The sequence below is a fragment of the Peromyscus maniculatus genome, chromosome 19, assembly GCF_049852395.1.
Source record: "Peromyscus maniculatus bairdii isolate BWxNUB_F1_BW_parent chromosome 19, HU_Pman_BW_mat_3.1, whole genome shotgun sequence".
NCBI lineage: Eukaryota > Metazoa > Chordata > Mammalia > Rodentia > Cricetidae > Peromyscus > Peromyscus maniculatus.
Genome location: NC_134870.1, coordinates 10,676,459 through 10,703,190, shown reverse-complemented (window position 1 = coordinate 10,703,190; position 26,732 = coordinate 10,676,459). Strand labels below are relative to the sequence as shown.

General features: G+C 38.9%; 1 protein-coding gene across 1 annotated transcript in view; it reads right to left on the bottom strand.

Annotated features, from left to right (window-relative positions):
* Nucleotides 1-3,628: 3,628 nt before the first annotated feature.
* Nucleotides 3,629-26,732, bottom strand: part of Dsg1 (desmoglein 1) — a 31,627-nt gene continuing 8,523 nt past the window's right edge. Inside the window, exons 3-15 of the mRNA XM_076554780.1 lie at nucleotides 26,244-26,375; nucleotides 24,752-24,907; nucleotides 22,853-22,997; nucleotides 20,978-21,144; nucleotides 19,574-19,708; nucleotides 19,111-19,296; nucleotides 16,235-16,494; nucleotides 15,578-15,717; nucleotides 13,793-14,179; nucleotides 10,666-10,802; nucleotides 10,263-10,335; nucleotides 7,828-8,036; nucleotides 3,629-6,779 (exon numbers count right to left, since the gene is read on the bottom strand). Of these exons, the coding sequence (XP_076410895.1) occupies nucleotides 5,700-6,779; nucleotides 7,828-8,036; nucleotides 10,263-10,335; nucleotides 10,666-10,802; nucleotides 13,793-14,179; nucleotides 15,578-15,717; nucleotides 16,235-16,494; nucleotides 19,111-19,296; nucleotides 19,574-19,708; nucleotides 20,978-21,144; nucleotides 22,853-22,997; nucleotides 24,752-24,907; nucleotides 26,244-26,375 (3,207 nt within the window). The 3' untranslated portion in view covers nucleotides 3,629-5,699. The remainder of the gene's footprint in view (nucleotides 6,780-7,827; nucleotides 8,037-10,262; nucleotides 10,336-10,665; nucleotides 10,803-13,792; nucleotides 14,180-15,577; nucleotides 15,718-16,234; nucleotides 16,495-19,110; nucleotides 19,297-19,573; nucleotides 19,709-20,977; nucleotides 21,145-22,852; nucleotides 22,998-24,751; nucleotides 24,908-26,243; nucleotides 26,376-26,732) is intronic.

Below are 26,732 nucleotides of genomic sequence, written 5' to 3'. Positions count from 1 at the left end.
GGAGCTCAGGGAGCATCACAGAAGAGATGGAAGGAATGTAAGACCTGGAGGGGTTGGGGTTGGGGTTGGGGTGGGGGTGGGGGTTGGGGTGGGGGTTGGGGTGGGGGAGTGGTATAGAAATGACTTCCAGACGCAACATAGCCATTGAACTCTTGAACTCACAGCAGCTGTGATTACATTGACAAGATCTAGACAAGATGGGGCCTGTGACAGTCTGTCATGGAAGAGGGAGGGCTCATGAGGTCCCCTCCCCCCTGAGGATTTATATACACTTAATAGTTGATGGGAGAGGCGGAGTGTTTTCTTTAGTGGTATAGTCACGGGTAAAGTGACCACGCTCCTGTAAACAAACCTCACCTATGCTCATGTAGCCAACCCTAATGAAACACACTGGAACACACACACACACACACACACACACACACACACACACACACACATACACACAGAGACACACACACACACAGACACACAGAGATACAGACACACACAGATAAACACACAGACACATACAGACATACACACAGACACATGCACGCGCACACACACACACAGACACACAAGTACACACACAGACACAGACACACACAGATACACACAGGCACACGTACAGACACACACAGGCAAACACACAGGCACAAATACAGACACACACAGGCACACAGACACATATACACACAGACACAGACACACAGCTAGAGGAGAGGAGGAAGGAGATTGCTGAGAGTGGGATTGGAGCTAGAGAGGGAAATTGGAGGAGGGTTAAATATGATTGAAAACACTATACATATGTATGAAAATACCATAATGAAACCCATTCTTACGTATAATTGGTATATTTTAATAAGAGACATAAAAAGTCAGCCCAAACACACAGATAAGGAAGGCTATGGAGACTCTGGAGGCTGCAAAGAAGCATCCTCCACTATGAGCTGGCCACCAGTCTACTGGGCCAGGGGCAGAACGTCAAATGTCCCCCAAGATTTGCCATCTAGGGTAAAGCCTGATGATTGGTTTTGTCACAGAAAACAATTTGAAGATGAGTTAGTATGAAGCAGAGCTGAAGTTTATTAAAAGGCATTTTTAAACAGATTTAAGAATGTCAGTTTACAGACAGAAGGAAAGAATGAGCTATCCTCGAGAGGATGTCTCTCGGCTTCTCAGAGAAGAGCTGTGCTCCATGGTCTTTACAACAGTAATAGGCAGGATTTGGGTCATTTGTGAAGTTATTGTCTTAAATGGTTGCTAAGGAATTTCAATGAAATCAGCAGGTGGTTCCTGGCGGCCACCTCATAGGCTTCCAAATGCTGAGGTGGAAGTGTAGATGGCAGAGTTGCAGAAAGCTAGGGTACCTTCGCTGTCCACAAAGCTAATAATCTCATTAGTGAGACTCCCAGAAAATGCCAGGGCTTGAGGGGAGGGTGTCAAATGCACTTTGGCCTTAAGAGTGGGCTATTGCTGCTTTAGCCTTCTTGTTTACAGAAATATGTCCTATAAGAGAAACACTGTCCCTTAGAGAGTCTAAATGCAAGCCTTATTATTGCTTTCATCTGTTCTCCTGAGTGTGGCTAGCTTCCTGGTGATGGTTGCTCTGTGTTGTCACAAGGCAGTATTGGGAAGGAGATGCCTACCAGTAGACACAGAAAGAAAGGAAGCTGAGCAAAGGAGAATGAAAACATACGTAAATATTGTGACAGGAAAATAATGATCTCCCTGAATGTGGAATTAAAATAATAACTGGATTTGTTACATTTTAATTATTTCTTCTAATCTAAAATCTCCCCAACTATATAATTCCAGAAAGACAATGGAGGCATATCAATCATTTTATTGTTGTAAACACAACTATTCAGAAATTACAAACTGTCTTAAAATAGTCAACAGATGCTGAAGCAAGGAACTAGCAGCCCTATCATCCCCAAATGTTTATAGTGAAAGAAAGCACTTTGTGTTAAAAGACTGAAAAAGGTGGATATGAGAAATTAAAATGCTTGGAAAACAGTATAAGACAAATACGTTAAAGTAAGTACACTTTGGTCATAAAGCGTTTATGCAAATACAGTTAAATGGAAGGGAATATAGAGAATTAAACAATAAATTATTCATCACTTTAAATTATTTGGTGGATGGCAGGATGATCTACTCAAGCTTTGTCCTAACAAAAACTGAGTAATGTGCCGAGTGGTGATGACACATGCCTTTAATCCCAGCACTCCAGAGGCAGAGCAAGGTAGATCTCTGTGAGTTCTAGGCCAGCCTGGTCTACAAAGCAAGACCCAGGACAGGCCCCAAAACTACACAGAGAAACCCTATGTCAAAAAAAAAATAATAAAAAAAAGCTCCAAACTAAACCAATTAAACAAACAAACAAAAAAACTGAGTAATCTGGAGGCAGAGGGCAGATTGACTTGCATGGGTATGAGAGCTATATTATGAGTACCCCAGGGCAATATGTGCTGGAGCCTAAAACACCAGGACTATCCCACAGGCTAGGGCTTATTTTACACATGGGAAAGTGTGCTAAGCACTTGGGAGTTTACTTGGATTTTCAGTGTCTTTCTAAAGAGACTATAATGTTTTTAAGGCTCCATTAAAGTCATGCAAAATGTATCTTAGCTGTTAACAAAATCTTGGCATGAATTCAGAAGTAAATGGTGTAACTAAAAGCATCTATTTAATATAGAAGTGTGATTTTTGAAGATGCATAATTAAAATTCTGTTAGCACATTACACTGAGTGAAATAGAACACTGCAATCTTTATACATAATGCTGAACAGATGTCCAGATGAACTTATATCAAGAATCCTCAAAGAATACTTTTTCTGCAAAATTTTCTGGGCAAATGTAGTGTGCCCCACAACACTCATGGAGGTAAACAGCACACAGTAGACATTTCTGGAGTTGTATGTCAAAATCAGTCATGTGTGTCATTTGGTTCATATTCAACAATAAAGAATTTGTGACACATCTTTTTCTGTCCCTAGGGACTACCTTTTCAGAAAGACAGATGTTGTATTGTGGTTTATTTTCAAGCCACACACAAATAACACTACGTTGCTATTTATTTTTTTTCCTTTGGTTGAAATTATGTGAGTTTAAGATTCAGCCTAATTTATGAATCTAAAATCTAGCCATTTATTTGTGAAAAGATTCTACCTATCTCCTATATCTGTGAAATAACACCTGTAATTCAGATTAAATCACTGAAAGAGAGGAGCAAAGTCCTGCCCAAAGGTCATTCATGAGCAACTACCTTTCAATGATGCAATGATTTTTTAAAAAGTATTATAGGATGCAGGACTAAACAATACACTACTGTACAATCCTGAAATGGTTTGATCTGGAGTTACTTTTCCTAGGAAGATGGGAGACAAGTTCTCCATTTAAAATTTTATTTTCTCAGGTCTTATATAACTGATGAATGCTAATTGCATTTATTAAAGATGGTCTTATTGTCACTTGTTAGACAACCCCCCAAAATCTTTGGAATTCATCATGTATCTAAGTAAAGATACAAGGATATAGTACACTACCTTCTGTAGCCTGAGATCTTTCCTTTGGATGAAGTAAGAAGTAAAATTACATTATTTCTATCTGTTCAAACTTCCAAACCAATGCATCTTCAAGTATATTTCAACAAATACCTTTTGAGTTTATTTCTAAAAAATTACATATCTTCAGTGCATTACTATAAATGTTAAAACAAAATAAGAGAAAAACTCCCTTTGAGTGACTTTATTTACACCTCTGCATTTTGGCATGCTACACGTTAGCAAAATTTTACATGTTCTATACAGTTAAAATTAGACATATTATGGCTTTTAAGACATTCACTGCATCTGCTCTTATACAGAACAAAGCACTCTTGCTGCGCTAATCAATCACTTCTAGATCTTTGACAAGTGCTGGAAGTTATATAAGGATGCTATGATTCTGTAACAACCTGGGAAATGGGTAGTGAGGGGAAAAGGAAATCTTTAAAGGCTTTATATAATTCACAACACCAGGGCCAGTATTTTCTCTGTTTTTTATTTTGCCATGTCCCATTTCACTTTACTGCACTTATTTTAACTTTGAATTTAAAAACAAGAAAAGATTCCTCTACCTTGTAATATAGAAAATGCACCTGTCTCTTAGAAGGCTTTGATTTTTCTGAGAGATTTTAAATCAGGTAACACCATATGGCAAACAGAAACAACACATCATAAATAGCACATTACTAAATTTCAAAGCTACAAAAATGTATCATACTATAACTTGTAAACTGTCAGAACACTTAGAAGCCAGGAGATTATTGACAAATCAAATGAAGAACTTCAAAGTTGTGTGCATGAAAAATTTTAGTTGATGGATGGGTTTGTCTGGTAACTATTTCATTCTTTCCAAAGTAACATCAATTCTGGTAAAGGGTCCTGGTTAATCACTTCAAATTGACAGTGGAGGGCCATCAAAGGAAAACACTAAACTCAATTATATCTAATAGTTTGCAATTCCTTTACTGAACAAACAATTCTTTTCTAACATTCCCCACTCAAGACAGTTTTCATGTTCTAAAAACAGGGGTTTCCCCCCCTCAGATCCCTTAAAAAAATTACCCCAAAGCTTAGCCATACTGCAGGTACCCCACCCACCCCGCCCCACAGCTCAGCATAAGCAAACTATTTTATCTTTGGAATTATGCACTAAAGACCTGCATAGGATTGAGTGTCACTTACTGCTTAGACTGAAGATATAATACTGCCCCGTCTGTATACTTAGGAGGTAATTTAACACTGGTGAGGGCAGCCACATCATGGTCACTTGCTTTAGTCTAATGTAAACTTGGCAACTTTCCTTTATTATTAATTCATGACTACAGTGGTAAAGAGAAAAATGAGCATTGTGCCCTATATCCTCCCCAGTAAGCAAGATTCTTCATAAGCATACTTATGAAACACAACTGGAACCTGCAAAGTCCTTGACCCCACAGGCTTACCTGAAATTCCAGCTTGAGATCAGGCTCAGTTTGTGCCGAACAAGTCTTACTCTATTGTTCCTGTCTGCGGGTTTCCTCCTAGGACATATTTCTTAATTTGAAAATTATTCCATTAAGTGCAGTTTAGATGTGGTCAAGGTGAGAATAACTGGAGTCTGATAGACTTAACTATGTAGTTAGAATTTCATTAGCCTTGGCCTGGATCTGGGGGAGGGTTTTTAATTTGTATTGCCTGTGAAACAGACAAAGTGTATGTGAAGAAAATGTCAGATTTTCCTCACCTCAGTGAGCACAAGCAACACATTGAAATCTTTTGGTTAATTTCTGAACATCAAGAAGAATTCTTCCATTTCCCATTTAAAGCCAATGCTTTTCATAACCACATTTTATTTATTCAACATGCTGGAGATAGCCTACAGGGCACACAGATTAAACAAATAAACAAGCAAAAACCAACCCTGTAGACCACATAGCCACAAATAAGACCGTGCCTCAAGTTCACCGTCATTATTTCATTAGTGTTAACGCAAGAAAAGGTTTACCAATGCTAGGGAGTGCTCCCGCCTTGCGATGTTGCCATTTGTTATTCTCACTGTGGCTCCTCACCTTACTCTCCAGGTCCCCTCTAACCTGCTCTGCATCATAAATTGTACTGTTAGATTTGGGGGGCAGGAGTCGAATGTAAATCACAGTGATGATGGTGAACAGTACTCTGGGGCCTGACTACTTGGTATACTGTACCGTGCTATACTTCGTTATTCGACTTCGAGCCATGCTAGGGGAGGCAGAGCCAACTGTCTGGCTAAAGTGATGGTCGGAAGAACTCCTCATGTGGCCGATAGTGGCTGTCCCACCCATGCCGCTCAGGCCCCCGCCTCCACTAAAGCCGCTCAGCCCAGTGCCACCGCCAGCCCCACTCAGACCTCCGCCACCAGCACCCATGGTTGTGCTCACCAGGCCGCCGCTGCCTATACCTCCAATGCCACCACCTAGCCCAGCGGTGCCACTAATTCCACTTACACCACCCCCAGAAACCACCCTCTCTGTCACAATCACGTTGTGGGCATTTGATAACTCAGGGGACATGCTCAGGTTGCCCATCATGGTGGAAGTTGGTTGGATCACTCTTTCTGTCACAACCACATTTGAAGACTCTCTAGGGTTGGGAATGGTCAGAGAGGTGGGTAGACTTGAGCCTGGGGCTATTACCCTTTCTGTCACTATGACATTCGAGCCATCTCTTAAGTCGGGTATCTCTAACATCCCATGGAAATCAGCACCAGAGATGGGGCCCACCACCCTCTCCGTCACCACCACATTTGAAGCCTGTCGGTTATCATGAAAGTGGACAGAGGGCTTCAGAGTGCCAGAGGTGGCGTATGACTCCATCACAGTGACATTACCATAGCCTAGAGGGTCAGGAATCTGCATAGGATGCTGTACACCAGGGCCAGAGGGGTAGGTGTTCTCAGAAATTACTGTGGTAGTGCCAAAATGTGGGGAGATGGGTGGGTGTCCACTAGGAAGGGGCTCTGTTTGCTGGGGGCACACTGGTTCAGTACTCTGAGGAGGCCAAGAAGGCTCGGGACCTTGATATGAGTCTATATCTTTTCCCAGGCTGATGTCGGCCAACTTCTTAAACTTGGGACCCAAGGTATCCAGGAAGCTCTCATCTAAATCTTCTCCAATGAAGCTGCAACAGCCCACGGAGCCTGCAGGGGAACCTACACCTTCAATGTCATAGATGAGCAAGCAGTCGTTGGATGGGCGTCCTTCATCTTCATCCGCATAAGCATAAGCTTTCTGAATTTGTACAGGAAAGAGAAAAATAAAACAAACAGTAACAACTTTTTTTAGAGCTGAATGTATCTAAATTCTAATATTCACTAGAATTACTTTAAACATGATTTCATAGGTGCTTGAAAGAATTCAGTTCAAAGTTATTTTAGCTATAATTACAGTACATTTTGATCTTTAAAATTTTCTTTAGATGAACTTGCTTAAAATAGTGCACTTTGAACACAAAAATCACATACAAAAATTCAGTGTCTATTTTGTTACTAATTTAGAAGGAGGGAAGTAAAAATAGCATGCACAAAAAAGTTAGTGAGAGGAACCATGTTTGGTCCAAGGAGGGTATTTGACAGGTTCACGAAAGATTACGTTTTCTCTCACTTAGGCAAGGTGGTGCGGTGATTCTGGATACTAGTTTTGATTTTTTTTTTTTGTAAAACAAAAAAATTATTCCTGGATTCATGTTTTATTTGGCCATATCATGTAAATAATTCATGGGTTGGAATTAAGAATAGTAGACACACGAACTAACACATTTTTAGCAACAATAAATTTTATAAATTGTGTTAAAAAGAAAACACAACAAAGTGTGGAATAAACGTGGCCTCTGGATGAGAGAGTTCACTGCTAAAGCTTCTGGGAGGTGGCGATATTTGAACCGAATCTTGAAAGGTGGGTAGAGATGTGTGAGAGAGGAGGGATGGGAAACACAAACAAACAACAACAACAACACACAGCATCACAGGGTGGACCAGAATAACCAGAGGTTCGAGGCGGGCAGTCAGCTGTGAATAAGGCAAGTGAGCTGATGCTGAGGGGTGGATGGAGCTCTAAAGTGGCACCTGAACTGGGATTTAGGACTTCGTACTAGAGACAAAAGGGAGCCATCGGCAGTGTGGAGGGGTGAATTGCTCTCCGGTCAGAGCTTCAGAAAAATTCAGCGACAAGCAGGGGCTGTTGGGCATGAAGATTAGATTGCTGTTGAGGCCCTCCGGGGAGCCGGTGAAAGCTTGGAATATGGTGGACGGAGAGAAAAGCATGTGGCTAAAAGCCTTACCTGACAGAAGTAACTTTCCATGAAATTCATATTGAGACCTCCATCTCTGCATTCTCTCATTGAATTTCTTCTTAACGTTCCTGAATATTCTTGGCATATCTCAGGTGCGGCTGATGTTTTAACTCCATCCATCAGTTCAAATCCCGTAGTTCTTTCTCCTCCTCCCAGATCTTGCATTTCTCTGCCACAATACTCATTTGTATAAACTCCTAAAAGCATGAACATATCAAATTTGATTTTTCTAGTGTAGTGTAAGCTAAAAGCTAACTTACTCTCATGTATAGTTTCTCCATTCAAGGTTGTATTTATGAGCAGAGAAGAGAAGAAGATGATGCACAAAGGATGGATAATTATATTATTTTAAAATTAATATTAATAAAAACAATATTAATAAGTTTGCTAATTTCATCATCTGTTGACATCTTTTCTATGTGATAGAAGTGCAATGAAACAGTAAAAATTTGTGGGCTGAACAGTTTGATCTTAAACTGCATTAAATTGAGTTAAGTAGCTCTATTTTTAAAAGTTAAATAATAGTACCAGTATACCCACAATGCATTCCTGGATGCACATGGCATCCTGAAGAAAGTTTAAGGGCCACTGGGTTTCCAAAAGAGGTCATAGTTAACAATGGGAAGAAAGGTTTCTGGAAGTATCTTGGATAAGCACTTGGATGTGAGAAGTGGGAAGAAGCATGTCACAAGCTTGAGGGAGTGAAATAAAAGTGGGGGATTCACAATAGGATGCGTGCTGAGCTAGCTTTTTGGAGCCCACTACCTATGGTGGGACACCTTGCACAGCCTTGATGCAGGGGGAGGGGCTTAGATCTGCCTCAACTGAATGGACCAGGCTCTGCTGACTCCCCATGGGAGTCCTTACCTTGTTGGAGGAGGTAATGGGGGGTGGTTTGAGGGGGAAGGCTAGGAGGTGGGAGGAGGGAAGAGAGGGAGATCTGTGGTTGGTATGTAAAATGAATAAAAAATTTCTTAATAATAATAAAAAAGAAACAATAAAGAAAGAAAGAAAGAAAGAAAGAAAGAAAGAAAGAAAGAAAGAAAGGAAGGAAGGAAGAAAGAAAGGAAGAAAGAAAGGAAGAAAGAAAGAAGCAGCCGGGTGGTGGTGGTGGTGCACACCTTTAATCCCAGCACTCGGGAGGAAGAGCCAGACGGATCTCTGTGAGTTCAAGGCTAGCCTGGTCTACAGAGAGAGATCCAGGACAGATACCAAAACTACACAGAGAGACCCCGTTTCGAAGAACCAAAAAAAAAAAAAAAAAAAAAAAACCAAAACAACCAACCAACCAAACAAACAAACCCACAAATTAAAAGAAAGAAAGAAAGAAAGAAAGAAAGAGAGAGAGAAAGGAAGAAAGAAAGAAACAATAGGATGGATGCCCCATGGCACAGAATTTTAATTTGAGTTTGAGGGAAACATACTTTTCATATTCCAGTTATCCTGATGCCTTCCATGCTACTTTAGTACTTGTGTGAAAATTCATAGACTTAATGAAAGAAACAATGCATAAATAAATATTGGTGATTTTGATGAACTGATTGGTCTCTGTAACTAACAGCAGACTAATGGGGTGGATGTGATCCAGTGAGTTTCTATTTTCTGCATGGGGAGATATTGGCAACACTAACAAAAATGGACACATGATGAGAAATGAGACTAGTGATCTATTGTACAGGAGATATGCAGACTATTGAATCAAATTCTACAAAATAGAAACATTCCTATGTCTGATGCATTTTATAGCATTCAAAGTAGAAAAGTAATTATATAGGGGCTGGAGAGATGGCGCATTGGTTAAAAACACTGGCTGCTCTTGCAGAGGACCTGGGTTTGGTTCCTAGCACCCACATAGCAGCTCACAACTAACTACAGCTCCAAAGATCTAATGTCCTCTTCTGGCCTCTGAGGGAATTGCACACACATTGTGCACAGATACACAAGTAGGCAAACACTCATACACATAAAATAAAAATAACTAAGTCTTTAAAAAGTAATAATTGCTCAAAAGATTAAAAGAAAACTAAAGAAATAAGTAAATTTTACTGTTAAAAATATAAAGTAGTAAGACTATTTCTATTGACAGAAGAAGTTATTTTACTTGTTCTTTTTATTACAGTAGTAGCTTCCTGGTTTCTGCTTGGGAATTACTCCAGACATTGGTTCAAGATGAGTTGGAGATATCCAGTCTCAATACCACGCAAGGAGAGACCCCCCCACGTGTGCACAACCTTATCTGAGGGCTTGGGAAGGATGTAAAAGTGTTTTGTCTATTTGCTTTCAATTTAAGAATTTAGACAAATGTTTTAGAGGTCAGGGTTTATACTTCTGCCAAAAATGAATGCCTTTTTCTCTGTAAAAATGAGTAAGTAAAGTAAACAAAAACAAAAGAAGACAAAACTGAGTCATCCTCCTTTGCTTACCTGAGTTGTCAATACACTCTATAATATTGGCATTACCAGGTAGCATTTGTGGCACACAGATAGTAGCTATACCCTAAAAGACAAGAGACAACATTTTCCTATTAATAACAAGGCTTTTCTCTCTCTGCTGGAATATAGTCTTATTCTAAAATTATCACAGAATTCCTAAAAGAATACTATGTAGGAAGCTTCTGAATGCTACTTGAAAGTTGAATCTCATGTTTAAGCCTTCCCTGGTGACTTCCATTGAGTCTTGATGTACCTTCCACTCCTCTTCCTTTCCCCGTTCACTACCCAAGAACCAAGAATAGCGTAGACTGAGTGATTTGCACAATCTTAGGGCACGTCTGGAGACTGGGTTTTTGTGAGTCCCCAAATCCCATTCTTACAGATTAGCACTTACATCGTGGGGTTCAGGCTGGGGGCCTTCTACTGCCCATGTGTGAATTGCTCCATCAGAACATTCTGGAACAGGCTCAAAGCCAGCTCCACCACCAGGGGCTCCTCCACAATCACAGCAGAGCAGCAAGAACGGGACCACTGAGGAAGAGAGAGAGGTGAGGGGCTAGGGGTGGGCTGTGTTAAAAGAGAACAGTCTGATTTTCAATCGTTAAGTGAGAATTCCTGACCTGTCTGAATTTAAAGTTACTATTTTAAATGCCAGGACAACAAATTAATAATGGTCAGACCCCCAAATAAGCATGAGCTTGGAACCACCAGACTGCAGTGAATTTTAATTTGTTTTACAGTATTAAAATTACAGATAAAATTATATGATTAAAATGTTGATTCTTTTCCCTATCATCACTCAGAGGACAGCAGAGACTAAAGGAGGTTAATTCAGGCATCACTTTTGATCCTTCAAACCTCTACTTACTTTTCCATTTTTACACATTTTTCTTTCTCTATTTTAAGGGGAAATCTTATTTAATTACTTATTATCTTCATGAAGGTTATTGTTTTCCCCCACAGAGACATATTTTCTTTAAACATTTCTCACATAAATCGAGACTATCACTTTAGCAGTGTTTTTTCTTCCTAATCTGTTTGAGGCTTTCACTCACATGTTTACTATTGTCAGAGAATCTTGCTAGATCATTTTGAAATCGTGGATAGAAAGAAAGAATGTGTAAATAGTAGAAGGAAACAGAGAAGGACAGAGGGAGGAGTGGATGGAGAATAGAAAAAAGAGAGAAGGCAAAGATTTTGACGAGTTTTGCTCTTTTTGGAAATCTGTAAAGCTGAAAGAAGAGTTATTAACCCAAAGGCTTATGTATATCATTGAAAGTCTTTATGAGCCACACTATCTGATATTGGACACTGATATTAAGGAAACTGAAAATGAAAGTTAGCCGTTATTTAGCTCTTTGGTATTAGTTTGCTTTAGTAGAACAAAGAGTTGACAACAAATTGCAGAGGATGATCTGTGCTCCTGCGGAGTTCTCATTCCAGTCCTCATGCTCACATCTTCCTTTATTTGGTTCATTTTGATGAAAAAGTGTATTTTTCAACCATTATCTTTCTCGTGGAACTTTTCCTCATCTTTAGTTCTATTTGTTATGAGCCAATAGAAATGAATTTCTGTTACTTAACCCAGAATGTTCATTTTTTGAAGTGTATTTCAAATTTTAGAGAAAGTGCTCAACTTTAAATGGTTCTCTTCAGCATGAACAAATTTCCCTGTAGTTTAGATGAATCTATGTCAATGAAATGTTCCCGAAGATGAGTTAAAGTCAGAGAAAACCTAGTGAAGAAGTATCTGTTTGTAGCTTTTTACTCATTAGGAGAAAAGAAGAGCGTTTGGGGAGGGAGCTCAGTGGCTAAGAGCTCTTGCTCTTGCTGAGGACCCAGGTTCTGTTACCAGGCACACATGGCACCTCACAACCACCCGTAGTTTCAGTTCCAAGGGATTCCTGGCACCCTCTACAGCCTCTGCAGGCCCTAGGCCCACATGGTTAATAAAGTGTACATACATGCAGGCAAAACACTCATATACCTAAAGTAAATATAAGTATACTTTTTTTTGAAATGAGAGAAATTAAGGCAGAAAAAATATTTCAAAATTTTGTATATGAGTTATCTCAATGTACATTTTAGTGAATAATTAATTAAATATGTGAGACATTTTATTACCAAGATTTTATGATTCTACACTTGAAGAGGGCAATTTTCACGGTTTTGCATTTATTTATTTGGAGTTTTGCTGCATATATCTCAGGTTTGTTTCAAACTCATGATCCTCCTGCCTCAACCTCCCAACTCCCAGGATGGCAGATGTGTGCTGCCACACGTAGTTGCAAATGTCAACATTTGTGTTAACTTAATGACATTGTGTAAGCTTCAAGATACTACCCCGTTTCCACTCGTTTCCATCATAATTCAGGGCAATGTTAAAGTTCACCCGAAACATCCATTAGACTCTATGCTTGTATTTCTGTCCATGACTAAGGCTCCTGTAGTGGCCCCAGGATGTGCCATAGACATCACCCGTAGCAGATTTCCATCACCTAGTGGTGTTGTGAGGGAAGAAGCGGTAATTATTTTGCAAGAACAGCAAAACTCGGAATGGTTTGGTAATCCTTGGAAGACCTATATTATTAAATTGAACACTTGTCCTGTCTGCCTCTTTTCATTAAATTTTGCAACCCTGCACTGTCTGAGATCCCTCAGAATCCAGCCTGGCTTCCTAGCCTGATTCCTTACCACACAGTTGTAGGCCGAAGGTTTATCGGGTCCAGCCTGGCTTAATATGATCACTCAGAGGCTTAATGTTATTTATAACTGCTCAGCCATTAGCTCAGGCTTATTACTGACTAGCTCTTATGCTTAAATTAACCCATAATTCTTATCTATGTTTATCCATGTGGCTTAGTATCTTTTCTCAATTCTGCTTTGACATCTTGCTTCCTCTGTGTGTTTGGCTGGGGACTCCTGGGCCCTTCCTCTTCCCAGAATTCTCTTAGTCTGCTGGCCCTGCCTATACTTCCTGTCTAGCTACTGGCCAATCAGCATTTTATTAAACCAGTGTACAAGAGCATTATCCCACAGCAACCTTTATTTCTTCCTTATGGGACTTCTCTATTTCAATGCCATGCCTTTCATGCTCTTGGCTTTTTATATGTAGATTTTTTTTCCTCCCAGTAAATTCAATGCCTGGCACAAACATTTCTGGATAACTACATAATATAAGGAGATGTAAAATATATTTCATCAAAGAATGAAAAATCTTATTTCTTGCCAGGCGATGGTGGCGCACGCCTTTAATGCCAGTACTCGGGAGGCAGAGAGGCAGGTGGATCTTTGTGAGTTTGAGGCCAGCCTGGGCTACAGAATGAGTTTCAGGAATGGCACAAAGCTACACAGAGAAACCCTGTCTCAAAAAAAAAAAAAACAAACCAAGAAAAAAACAAAAAACAACAAAACAAAAAAAAAAGAAAAAGAAAAGAAAAGAATAAAGAAAAAGAGAAAAACCATTTCTTTTCCCATCTTTTTTGAGAGGCCCATGCCAAAAGAAGTGTCGAAGTACTTACATCCTAGGACTAAGAACCCCATGATCAGCAGCCCAATCCCAGCAGGACCAAAGTGAACGTTGTCTCCAGGCCTTCTTTGACGTTCACCACCGTCACCATTATCGTAGGTATCACCGTCAGTGCCGCCGTTTCCGCCAGTGCCGCCATTTCCACCACCATCATCCCATGATCCTGTGGTTTGCTCAGTGGAAGTATTTCCGCTTGTGCCACCTCCTGTATTGTCGCCACTTCCTGTATTGTCGCCACCTCCTGTATCGCTTCCACCTCCTGTACCGCTTCCACCACTTGTACTGCCTCCATCTTCTGTATTTTGATCGGTGCTTGTCACCCAGCCAGAGCCACTAAGCTCAATGATGACTGTTCCGGTGCAGGTCCTTTGGAGACTATCTGTAACAAGGTTCACAGTGGAAATAGCCGTCTGTACACAGCCTAGGAATTGTCAGAAATCCAGAACCCCTTTCTTGTCCCACCTCAGCTTGTTCCTGCCTTTACCCGCATCAACTCAGTAGCTTTCCAGTCAGTCTGTGTGACTGTCATGCATGTGTGATTGTGTTGGATGGGGGACGACCTCACTTGTGGATCCTCAGAGGCTTGAAGCTCCCAGAGTAAAGGCTGGGCTGATTGGCCCCCCATTGTCATTGAGATTACAAGTGTCCACTGATATGCCCAGCTTTTTGTTCTGGAGACTCACCTATCATTCTGTCTCCTTAGTTCTTCTACTCAGTTTTAAAGCCGATCAATGGTTGCATTATAACTAACCTAATCATTATCACCAGTAATACTGTCTACTGGATAGTTTATAGTGTTGCAAGTTTGATAGTATGTCTAAATTGAATAATGCAAAAACACAGATGTGAGTCACAGCCAGAAGCTAATCCATAGCACCAGTACACAAGGATAACTTTGTAGATTCCTTCATGATCAATTGTCCTTAGGGATAGAGCTCATGCTACTTATCTATGGTACACTGGTATGATCTTATGGTTCATCCTACTTGAATGAGATTTGAGAGTTGTTTTTTTCTTTAAATTGTACGCACTCTTTCATGCTTATGTACACATTTGGTTAACATAGTTTCTGACAGGTACATAATTTTGTAGCAAATGGACTATGGTTTCCTTACTCAGTTACCTGTGGCTATTGCTTTCAATAGTACCTGGTGAAGTCAGTGCTGTGTTAGCATCTCTGTGCAAACAGCCTTCTGTATTTAGCACATTCCCAAAGATTATTGGAAGTGGGATTATCAGATAGGAATAAGGAAATGAGTCGAGTTTGGTTTGTGATATTGCAAAGCCCTGATCCTTACTTTCACGGACAGAGCCCTAGAGCCTGGCACAAAGGCTGGCACTTACTTAGTTAAGACTCAATAATGCTTTCTGAATAAAAGGAATGAAATCTCTGGAGATGTGCAACAGGCATAGTTCTAAGTATGCTTATCTGACCTCAAGGCTATCCTCATTCATTCAGTGATGTCCATGCTATTGTTACATGCTTTGCTATTTTTATCATTATCAGCATATATTGTTATTGACCCACTTTGCAGAAAACTGGGGTATAGATGGGTGCGATGGTTTCTATAAGATTCAATAATCAGTAGATGAGGGGACATGACAGCCACCTCGTCTCACCACAGTCCAGCTCCATGCTACTGATAGTTTGAGCATACAGTGCTCAACATGACAACTTTGGAAAGGGGATTTCTTTACAATAGGATAGCAATTTTTAAATTATCTGAGACTATTCATCCTTGGTTTCCTCTGGAAGGAAGTTAAATTGATTTCTTACCATCTATTGATAATATTGTTCCTTCATATCTCCTATTAAGCATTTGGTATTGTTCCATAGTAACTCTGTTTCTTAAAGTTATTATGCCTGTTCTTGAATCAACAGCCAGCAGGTCAGCCGGGTTATTTCCCATTACATATCTGTATTCAAAGAATGCAATAGAAATTAAAGTTATCTTTAAAAAAGAGACTTTGTAACATTATTTTTAAGGTTAGTTAGTATACAAAATAATGGGTTTATTGTATCTTTTCATATGTAAATGTCACATACTTTGTTCTCATGATCCTTCTTCCCTTTGCCCACCTCAGACCTCCTGCCCTCCTCTGCTGGTTCCCTTTCTCCCAGCAAATAATTCTTACTTCCATGTCACATGCACTCCATTACCCTGCCTTCCTTCTCCCTTAAGATTGCTTCTTCCCGGGCTGGAGAGATGACTCAGAGGTTAAGAGCCCTGACTTCTCTTCCAGAGAAGTTCAATTCCCAACATGGTGGCTCACAACCATCTATAATGAGATCTAGTGCCCTCTTCTGATGTGCAGGCACACATGCAGACAGAACGCTGTGTACATAATAAATAAATCTTTTAAAAAAAGTTTGCTTCTTCCCTTCTCATGATCCCCTAAGATTATAATTTTAGTTGGAAAATGCCATTCTTACCTAACATTTGTTGACTGTAGACCAGTGTCCAGGTCGGTAGCTACAAAGTCTCCTACTTTGTAATTTGCTCCCATTTTACTGTTTACTACAAATGTCTTTGAACCGGGCCGGAACACTGAGCCCTCAATTACATTTAACACAGTCACAGTGATCATAGTTGCTGTGAGTCTATATTGAGAAATAATTGACTGATGGAATTCAGCTACATTTCGAACACCAATACTGAGTTGCAGATTCTTCATGGCTTCATAATCTAGGGGCTAGAAAACGCAGAAAGAATTAGTTTTACTGTAAGTAAACATTTCAGAGGACAGAGAAATCCTTTGAGACTAGTCAAAGCAATTTATTACATTCTTGTTTCAGTTATAAAATTGAACATAAATCCACACAATTTACCTAGTCTAGTCTTACCTGTTGGGTATTTAGTTCAAGGCGTAAACATGCAAATATAAGTAAGGGAAAAAATTGAGTTGCTCTGGATCTTTTCTTGAAAAGATTGAAAGCGTAGGACATGAATCCTAGTTTCTCACCAAAGTAAATACTTAAATTCAACATATGATCTACTTCATATATTTGCAGTGCCGAGACAATTTATATTAGAACGTTTCTGAGAAAGTAGCTCTTTTTATAACAAAATATAAGTCAAATATATCACAGATCATTTAACTAGTTTTATTCCTGAAAAACTATTTTTAAAAATTCACTTTAGTGTGACTTTTTGAATGTCAATGTATATATACATACATATATGTATGTGTATAAATGTATATGTACATGAATAAATCTTTTTTCTTCAATATGTTCTAAAAATTATTTCATACTATAAAATAATCAAGCAATAAGTTTTCTTATGAAAGTTGATATCTAAACCCACAATTCATAAAATTTGCCAAATAACTGATGTATTCCCCATGTACCAAATATATTTTCTAATGTTTATGAGTATTTTAAATGAAAATATTCATACAATGAGCTCTCCTGTTCATCTAAAATTCCATAGGAAAGAATTACTTTTATTTGCAACTTAAAATACCAATTATAGCATATATGTATGTATAGCATAAATATATCTACATATGTATACACAACCATACTCTTATTACTTCTCTATAATTATAGTAAAGGGTTTAATGTATGCTATCATATTTGGGAGAACTATCCTAGTTTTTAGGTAGAGGTATTAAGAACAAATAAGATGAATAATTTTTAGAGTAACATAAAATTGTAGGGAAATAGATTAGAAATTAATTTCCCTCGCATCCAGTTCTAGATAATATCACAGAAAATAATTAATTTAACAGATAAGGAAACCTAGATTTAAGTATTAGTAACATTTACTAGCAATGAATTTAGGGTAAGATGCATGTTGTCTGAGCCTCCATCTTTTCGTCTACAATATGGATTTGACATAATCTAATCTTCGAGGGGTGCTGGGCGAGATGACAGAAACATCTGGAAATGGTTTTAAGCAAATGGAAGCAATAGTCCCAGTGAATGAAATTTTAAGGGACATGGGAGGCATAAGCCCACACTCCCTGAAAGAAGAGACTGAGTCCGTTGGAAATCTGCTTCATAGGGTTTTTCTGAACAGCAGGCTCCAGCAGGACTAAGCGTAAGTCTAGAGATTGCAGAGTGACAGAGCTAGGGGAACCCTGGGTCTACACTAAGAGGTAGAATCCCCAGGGAATGGAGGGGCTCCTGCAGGCAGGATGAAAGAAAGAAGAAGATGAAGAAGGATTGATTGTACCATGAATGATTCATATTGTGTGCATCACATACAATCATGAAGAATTATTGAGGACTTAAGACATTTGTCCTAGAGTCTTGTACCACAGGGTGAAAATGTTACTATCACCTTCTCAGGAGTCAGGGTTTCACTTTACATCTCAGAGGACATTTCACTGCATGTAAATATGGTGGACAGTTGACTCAGAGGAGAAATAAAATAAGCCTTGGCCAACAGACACAGTGAGATGGGAGGATGAAGGTTCTATAATTCTACAATTGTCACAGTTTCAGTTTATTTCCATAAAAGCATGCTGGAAAATTACAATGATTTAATTTAATCATCTTGGAAAAATAATAACGTTTAATTTATTTGATGAATAGTCTTAAAGCATAATGCTAAAGACTCAGTGTTGGCATGGGCAGATTCTTAAAGTTCATGTTAAACCTGCTTTTTAAAATATTGTTTCATTATTGGGTGGCGGTGACACATGCCTTTAATCTCGGCACTTGGGAGGCAGAATCTCTGTGAGTTTGAGGCCAGCCTGGTCTACAAATCAAGTTCTATGACAGTCAGGGCTGTTACACAGAGAAACCCTGTCTCGGAAAAAAAAATGTTTAATTATTGACTTTGGGCTGGCAGACTGGTTAAGAGCACATACTGCTCTTGCAACCAACACTGGGAAGCTCGCAATTGCACATAACTTCAGCTCAAGAGGATGTGATGCCTCTGGCTTCTGAGGGCATTATGCTCATGTGTACATGCCCCACACAGATATAGGCACACATACATGTAATTAAAAATGATAAAAATAAATCTTTAAATAAGTACAAACAAAACCTTAACTTTAAAGATTATACTTTAATCACACTTTGTTGTTCAAAGCCCTCTTCTTTAGAAATGCTTTCCCCTCATACGATCTTTGGAGGACTGTATCGATAAAAAGAGTTTCAAATTTTTAATACTTATTTTCCTGAAGCAATATAAGCATATATATTCATATTAAAGACTTGTATTTTATATAATTTTAAAACATTGTAATTTTTATTATTTCATAGACTCACTCATATAATGTTAATACCAATGTAATTTTGAAGTTTTGAAAAAGAAAAGACCAGCAAAACAAATTACTTAGATAATTATGCCATACCTTGACAACCTTTAGAATTCCTACATTTGTTCTTTCATTCATGTCTATTTCGAACCAATTTCCTTCATTTCCAGAGATGAAAAAAATGATTGCCTTCCAGTTGTCTGAGAACTCCTCATCCAGATCAATGACTCTGATCTCCATTAGCTGTGAGTGCAGTTCGTTTTCTTGAATGCTGATGTCATACTGAAACAAGAGGCAAAATATCAGAGCAAAGTGGGGGAGAGTGCCTATACCAGGCTGTCCACTGCTTGTTTACAGTTAACTGTTCAGATGCACTATCCTCACTGACAGTTGCATACTTCATCGTTCAAATCCACTTTTCCTACTGTACGAAGTAATTTAAGAGAAAGTGTATGTCTACACTGGTGTTGTAAACAGCAAATGTAGCAAGTACACCTGACAACTGAATGGGTTCCTATAAGAACTGGAATGCAATAAATGTAATTGAACAAATGCTTACAGATGACTGCTCCAGGTATGGGATGTTGTCATTGACGTCCAGGATTTTGATGTTGCACTCGCATTCTGCAGACATGCCGTCTGCTCCACCATCACGGTCTGAGCCTCTCACGACAAGAGAATACTGGCTATATTGCTGAAAAAGACACATTACAGGATATGGCACACTAGGCATAGACAGCTGGTCTTATGCAGAGGTCTTTTAAAACACTGGCTCAACCTTTACACAAATCCATGATAGAAGACAAGGTAACAGAGATGAAAATCCACAGATCTCACATCACTCAATATGGAATTTGTCACGTCCATTTCCATGATGCTTCCCTAGCATAATCTCAAAGAAGCAACCGTTTTGTTAAAGACTTCATTTCTTACTCATTGTATGTCCAGAGGGAGAAGTCTTTAAAGGATGAGGCAGGCCAGAATGTTCAAGATGAGAGAGACATGCTTCGTCAAAGATACATAGCATGAGCGAAGATCCACTGAGTACCCAAGGCAAATAAAGAGGTGGACAGTGGAGTCACTGATGATGTTTCTATTTTTGATTCTATTCAGTGGTGCCTCCACTTTTAGAAGTTAGTGAAAATTATGGAACCTCCCTTAGACTTGTGCACAAACATAATAATTCCCACTTATGGGTATAACTTCAGTACATCTCTTCATGGTCTCAGAATCCCCTGTGATTGTGGAAGGCCACAAAAATTCCAAAAATCTCAGCACTGAGGTGAAGTGGACACAAACCTAACCAAGAAGCTATCCACTGGGAAAGAGGAAACAGTTTTCTCCAGTGGAATGCCACTAGACATATCAACTACACACCAGGGCAGGGCCTATGTCCAGGAGCAGGTGGTGAACACCAAAGAGACTCCTATTTTTGTGTGTGTATGTGAATTTTTATTTTAATATTTTATCTTATTTTTTTGTTAATTTGTTTTGATGGTTGTTTTCTGAGAGAGAGAGAGAGAGAGAGAGAGAGAGAGAGAGAGAGAGAGAGAGAGAGAGAGAGAATGAAATAGGGTGGGTAGGGAGGAGAGGAATCTAGGAGTTAGAGGAGAGAAAAGAACTTAATCAAAATATCCTGTGCATAAAAACATTTAAATTAAAGTGTTGATGTAAAAATAGGGCTAGTGAGACGGCCCAGCAAGTAAATGTAGTTACCACAAAGCCTGACAATTTGAGAGACACCTTATATGATGGAAGGAGAGAACCAACTCTTAGAAGTTGTCCTCTGACCTTCACAAGCATATCATAGGACGCATATGACCACACGCCCCCCAGAGATAAATAAATACCATAAAAATACGCAAAATTTGAACACATTCTTTTAGTTTTCCTCTCTCTTAAGTACCCTTACTTTTAGAACCTTATCCTTTTGAATGAAAACCTCTTAAAGATGAAGAATTACCTCTCGGTCTAGGAAATTATTCATTGTTCGGATTTCTCCATTCTTTCTGTTGATAATGAACATTGGTGAGTCCGAAGGTTCCTGGCTTACAATCTTGAAAGCGATGATCGAGTTCAAGTTATTTGGCTCATCTGCATCGGTAGCGTTGAGTACCATGACCAGCGTGTCTAGGAATCCAGTGCAATTGCCACAATTAGACAATGAACACTATTACAATCCAATATGTTATCTATGTTTAAGCAGTGTATGTTCAACTTTCTTCGCTTTGTATAACATCAGCATACCAATATATTAACTTCTTTCTTTACCTTTGCCCTGATAAAAAGACCATATTTGAATAGGAGCCTAGACACTGCTGAAGGGAAAAGGCAGTCTTTTATTCTGACTCTCTGTTTCTTATTCTGATACAACTTCTTTTAAACAAGATGCTTATGGTGAAATAAAATAGCATTAAAATTCAGTGTTTTCCCAACTGTGCTATATGACCTGATTTTTACTATGTGGTCTTGTTTTTACTTCCCATAGTTACAAATGAGAATTGTATTAACACCACACTCATGTGAGAATTCAATAGCAAATGAGAATATTGATGGAGTGTCTACCAAATAATGTACTTTTAATGAACATTATTGTCCATTTTGGGCATTTAAAAAGTGGCATTGTTGTTTAGATTGGAATTGACTCTTGTGTAGGTCCTGTGTAACTAGGAGCTTATGGGAAATGCTTGTTTAATCACATACACTGCCCTGTCCTTATCTTCTTTCTAAATCTAATAAGTAGTTTGATGAATGATACCAGTGGGCATGAAAACATTCATTCATCTACTGGAATTCTGCTCTACTCTCTAAATTGTTTCCAAAATAATTTGCTAGTGTGCCAAGGCATCCCATCCCTTCTCTTCTCTTTCTCTTTCCCCATATCATCTCTCCCTCTTAGATCTATACCTCTGAATAATCTTGAGTGGTGTACAAATGGCTAATATCTGGTCTCACTTAGGCCACTGAGTGTTTGGTAATTAAATTTGTAGGTTCAGGAGGTCACAGGGTAGTGACTCTGCTTTGAGATTGTCAGAGCCCTTGCAGAGAAATGCTAGAGGGGAATGGATTCCTCAGTGCTACCTACTTAGTACCAGCTCACCATTTGAGAGATATGCTTCAAATAGTCACAGTGAGCCCCATACAATCACATTTATAACACACTTCCAGTGTAAAAACCCAGGAACGTGAACAAAGAGCAAACAAAACTACTGAAGCATGCCCTCTGCAGCTGTGGGTTCCATGCCCACAGTTCAGCTCATAGTGAGTGGGAAAAATTCAAAGAACTTGACTGAATCTACAAAGGCCTGTTCATATTGTTAGTTATTGTTATCTAAGAAACATGGGATAATAAATATTTATATGACATTTACATTGCATTGGTATTGTGGTCATCTAGAAATAATTTAAAATTTATGGAGGGATATATGCGAGTTATATGCAAACAAGACATAATTTGTAAAAGGATGTGAGCTCCCTACATCTCTTTATGTTTAGGGTTCTTGGAGCCAAACCCAGCAGATAAGAAGAAAAGACTGCATTACATGTGAGTGGGGTTCTTTTCATCACAGTCAGGCAGAGAATAAATTCTCATCCCTCTAAGCCTGTCACTACTGTGCAGATCCTTTGGGATTTATTGCACGACTCTCCTAGGAGCTAGGCCATGAGGCATGAGTGTGAATCCCACTTTTTGCTTTGGAATTACTGAGTCATTGGTTCTGAATGCTTTCTACATTTTCTCTCCCAGTTGATGTTTACCTTGACCCAGCTCAGCCCAGTTGCCTAGCAACAGTAACTTAGTCATCAGCACATAATTTCTTTAGTAGAACAGGTGACTCACTTGCATTAGAATTTTCTTCTATTTGTCCTATGAATGTAGTCATGGAAAACACAGGAGCGTTGTCATTTATATCCAAAATTCTAACTTTTAGCTCCAGTGGGTTCTCCAAATCTTGACCTTGTGCATTCAATGCTCGGCAATAGATCTAGACATGAAGGAAAAGGATCTGTGGTGAGGTATGCATTTGTAAGTTCTTACAGAATGGAGATATGGCCCTGGTACCACATGGGATTAAGGGACACCATATTATTATTTCCCACTAAAATATAGACAGGTGTAACACATATAACTAGTAAGAAAAGGCAAACAAGAGCACACAAAATGCTACTTAAAAAGGTAACTTGATACGTTAGACAAAGGAAATGCTGCAGATTCTATGCTTAAAATCAAGAAAAAGTACCAGAGGAAGGGCCTTGGAGAATGCAGTCAGAGAGTCAGAGGAACACTTTAAAATCAATGTGTAGTTCTTAAGTGTTGGGGGCAGGTGTTATGTGGCTGTTTATTTCATTATTACTGCTTCCCTTGTGAAGATGTGTAAAGTGTAGTATTTCACAGAGGTCATCTGCTCTGTGTAACAATACACTGTGCCTTAGGTGGACTGGTTTGCTGATTTGCTGAATTTGTAGGGAGGCACTGGAGGGAAAAAGTCAAGAGTACAGATTTGGACTTGGAAGTTAAGGAGTTAGAGTAGTTCTAGGGATGGAGATGAGCAGTGTGAAGGAATACAGCAAGGACTGAAGGATATATGGACTTAGTTTGGAATATTATTTTTTTTCAGGCCTGGGAATTGAACCTAGGCTTTTACACACAATAAGCAAATGATGATCACCGAGTTGCATCCTCAGACCTTTGATGGGACTTTAATAGAAGAGACTACAAGGTCATTGGAAAGATTGTTTTTCTATCATTATTTTGAGACAGGGTTTCTCTGTGTAGTCCTGGTTGTCCTGGAACTCACTTTGTAGACTAGGCTGGCCTCTAACTCACAGAGATCTGCCTGCTTCCACATCCTAAATGCTGGGACTAAAGGCACACATCACCACCGCCCAGTTTATTTTCTTATTTTAGTTTTTGATTAAGAAGTATTAGCCATGATGATCGATGGAAATGGAGACAGTAAACAGCTAAGGAGAATAAAAGGGGAAAAGTCAGTGATAGGATAATGCTCTTCGAGAGACAAGGAACAATAGGGTGGCAGACGTGTCCTGGGGGAAAGCTCCAGGAAGGCAGAAAGCTGATCATGCAAAAGACTCAGCGACCAATGTATCTGAGCCAGAAAAGAGAGTGCTATATTGGGATAGGTGGCATGGTTGTGTGGGGGTGTGAACTGCTTAAAGAGAAATGAGGTGGAGCATTAGAATAGAGGCTATGTAAGTTGTGTGTCAGCTTCTACAAGGAGAGAGGGAGAGAGAGAGAGAGAGAGAGAGAGAGAGAGAGAGAGAGAGAGAGAGAGAGATATTGAGAGAGATATTAAAGATGAGTGAGTTTTCGAATTTCCTTTAGAGTTCAGATGATCTCGAACAGTGTGAAGTTATGATGAAGTATGTTCATATGGAACAAATAGCAAGCAGCTCCAGGCTCATCACTTGACAGTGCAGCTAAAAGGAAGCGTTGATTTCCACTGATTTTCTTTTTTAAGATTGAGTAAAAGCTAAAGATTTGCCCTTCCAAACAAATACTCTAGTCTGTCAGGAAGCTGATGTTAACTAGCTTTTTTGCTAACATATGAGGGAAAGGTTTCTATATTAATTTTTTCCTCATCTATTAGGGTACCTGTGAATTAAGAGAGATCTCAGAAATCCCGATTTTGGGACTCTTGAAATCAAATCTGGTATGGTCTAAGATTTTTCCAAGAATAATTTACACCTGCATACAGATATTGAAACAAAGCCCACTTACAATGAAAAAGGGGGTGACTTCCCGATCAACGATGGATGTTATATTGATTTCGCCAGTTTTCTGATTAATAATGAAGATTCCATAAGGTGGCTGGTCAATTCCTACTCCAGAGATGCGGTACGTCACTTGCTGGTTTGCGGCACAATCAGAATGAATCTGCAGAAAGATACAGGTGAAGATGTTACAGGGGCTGTGTGGACTTCTCAATGTGACATATGACAACTATTGTCCTTGGGAATTGTTGAATGTGTTGTCTGTGACATCACTTGAAAGGTGTCAAAAACATGGAAATGGAGTAGTAGGTACATGGTCAGTATTGTATTTTTAATGGTAAATAACAATGTAATAATACAATTCCATTTCTAGGTCTTTTTTGTTTGTTTATTTTTGTTTTTGTTTTTGTTTTTGAGACAAGGTTTCTCTGAGTAACAGCCCTGGCTATCTTGGAACTCACTTTGTAGACCAGGTTGGCCTTGAACTCACTAAGATCTGTCTGCCTCTGCCTCCTGAGTGCTGGGATTAAAGAAGTGCACCATCACTGCCAAACCTTATTTCTATGTCTACCAAACAACGAAGAATCAAATGTCACCCTAAGAAGTCTTCGTAGATGTCGTGCATAGATGCCATAATCATAAAACATTTATAGCTTTATTTTTGTATTAGTTTTGGACTCTATGCTAGCTCTTTATCTAAAGTAGGTTATTCCTTGCCTTCTTAGAGAGTTTTATAATGCAGTTATCACATAATGTTGATCTTTAACTAAAAAAAAAACTTTAAAAACTACAAAGAACAGAAAAATATTTAAATAGATTTTTGTAGTAACAAGTCATTTGAAACTTTTAATTCTGAAAGTGGGAAAGTAAAGAGACAATCTCAATAAAGGATTAAAGTCTGGCTGTTTTGTTCAAACCGCCATAAACATATGAATATAAGCAAATTTTACAAGGCAGTTGCCATATCTATCTGTATGAATGGTTGTGTTTGTATCTGCATATGTTTCTATATGTCTACAGGTGTGAATCTGTGTGTATGGTCAGAATAGTTTCCTGAGTTTGTGTATGAAGAAAGGGGAATAGGGAAAATGATAGGAACTTGAGGTTATGAATGAGACATGCTTTGAATGTTTATAAATACAGACAAATAGGAGTTAAGTTCTAATAGATTACTAAGCAGAGAGATCACACACTCTGAACATGTTGACCTGTAAATCCATCTGTAAACCATGGTCTTTTTGGAGTCTAGCATAACAAATATTCATGTGCATTATTTCTGCCAATGAGATGAGGCAATATTTAGCTGTTTGCCCGATTAACTAACTTTTTTGGTTTATCCCTTTAGGAATTTTGGTTTTCGTATTTTGAATAGGGAGGTGCCGTTAGGCCATAACTTTTCAGTAGAATGTGTGCACCAAACATATGCAAGCTGGGTCCTTCCAGAACTGTGACTCTATCCATTGTGCTGTTTGGATGCATGCTGTGGGGTTGACACTCACTTTGGCAATTGGGTTTCTCTTTGAGTTGTCTTCACCTTCCCGACAAGCTGCGGCAAACTTGATCCATTCACGTTTCTGTCTTCTGTTGGAGTGCCACTTAATGGTACCATTTTTGGCATTATAGTCTCTTACCTTGAATAGGGAGAGTAAAACATAGTGTCTATTAACTATTACTTATTATTGGTATTCCAGTGGAGATTTGGGAGGAAGACTAATTATGTCAGGAAGAGAAGACAGTTAAGTGGAAAATTAAGAATTCTGATAACTTTAACATTTGCAATCACAGCATTGCAGTAATTTTGTACTTAGAAAAATGAGGGTTTTCTTGAGTATTGTTGGCATTGCTAATCTATCTTTCCCTTTGGTCTTCTCCCTCTCTCTCCCTCTCCCTCTTTTTCTCTTTCTTATTTTAATTTGTTTGTTTATTATGTAAGTTTTGAGAGTTTTTTTTAATGTAGCTAGGGCTGGCTTCTAATTCACAATCTTCAT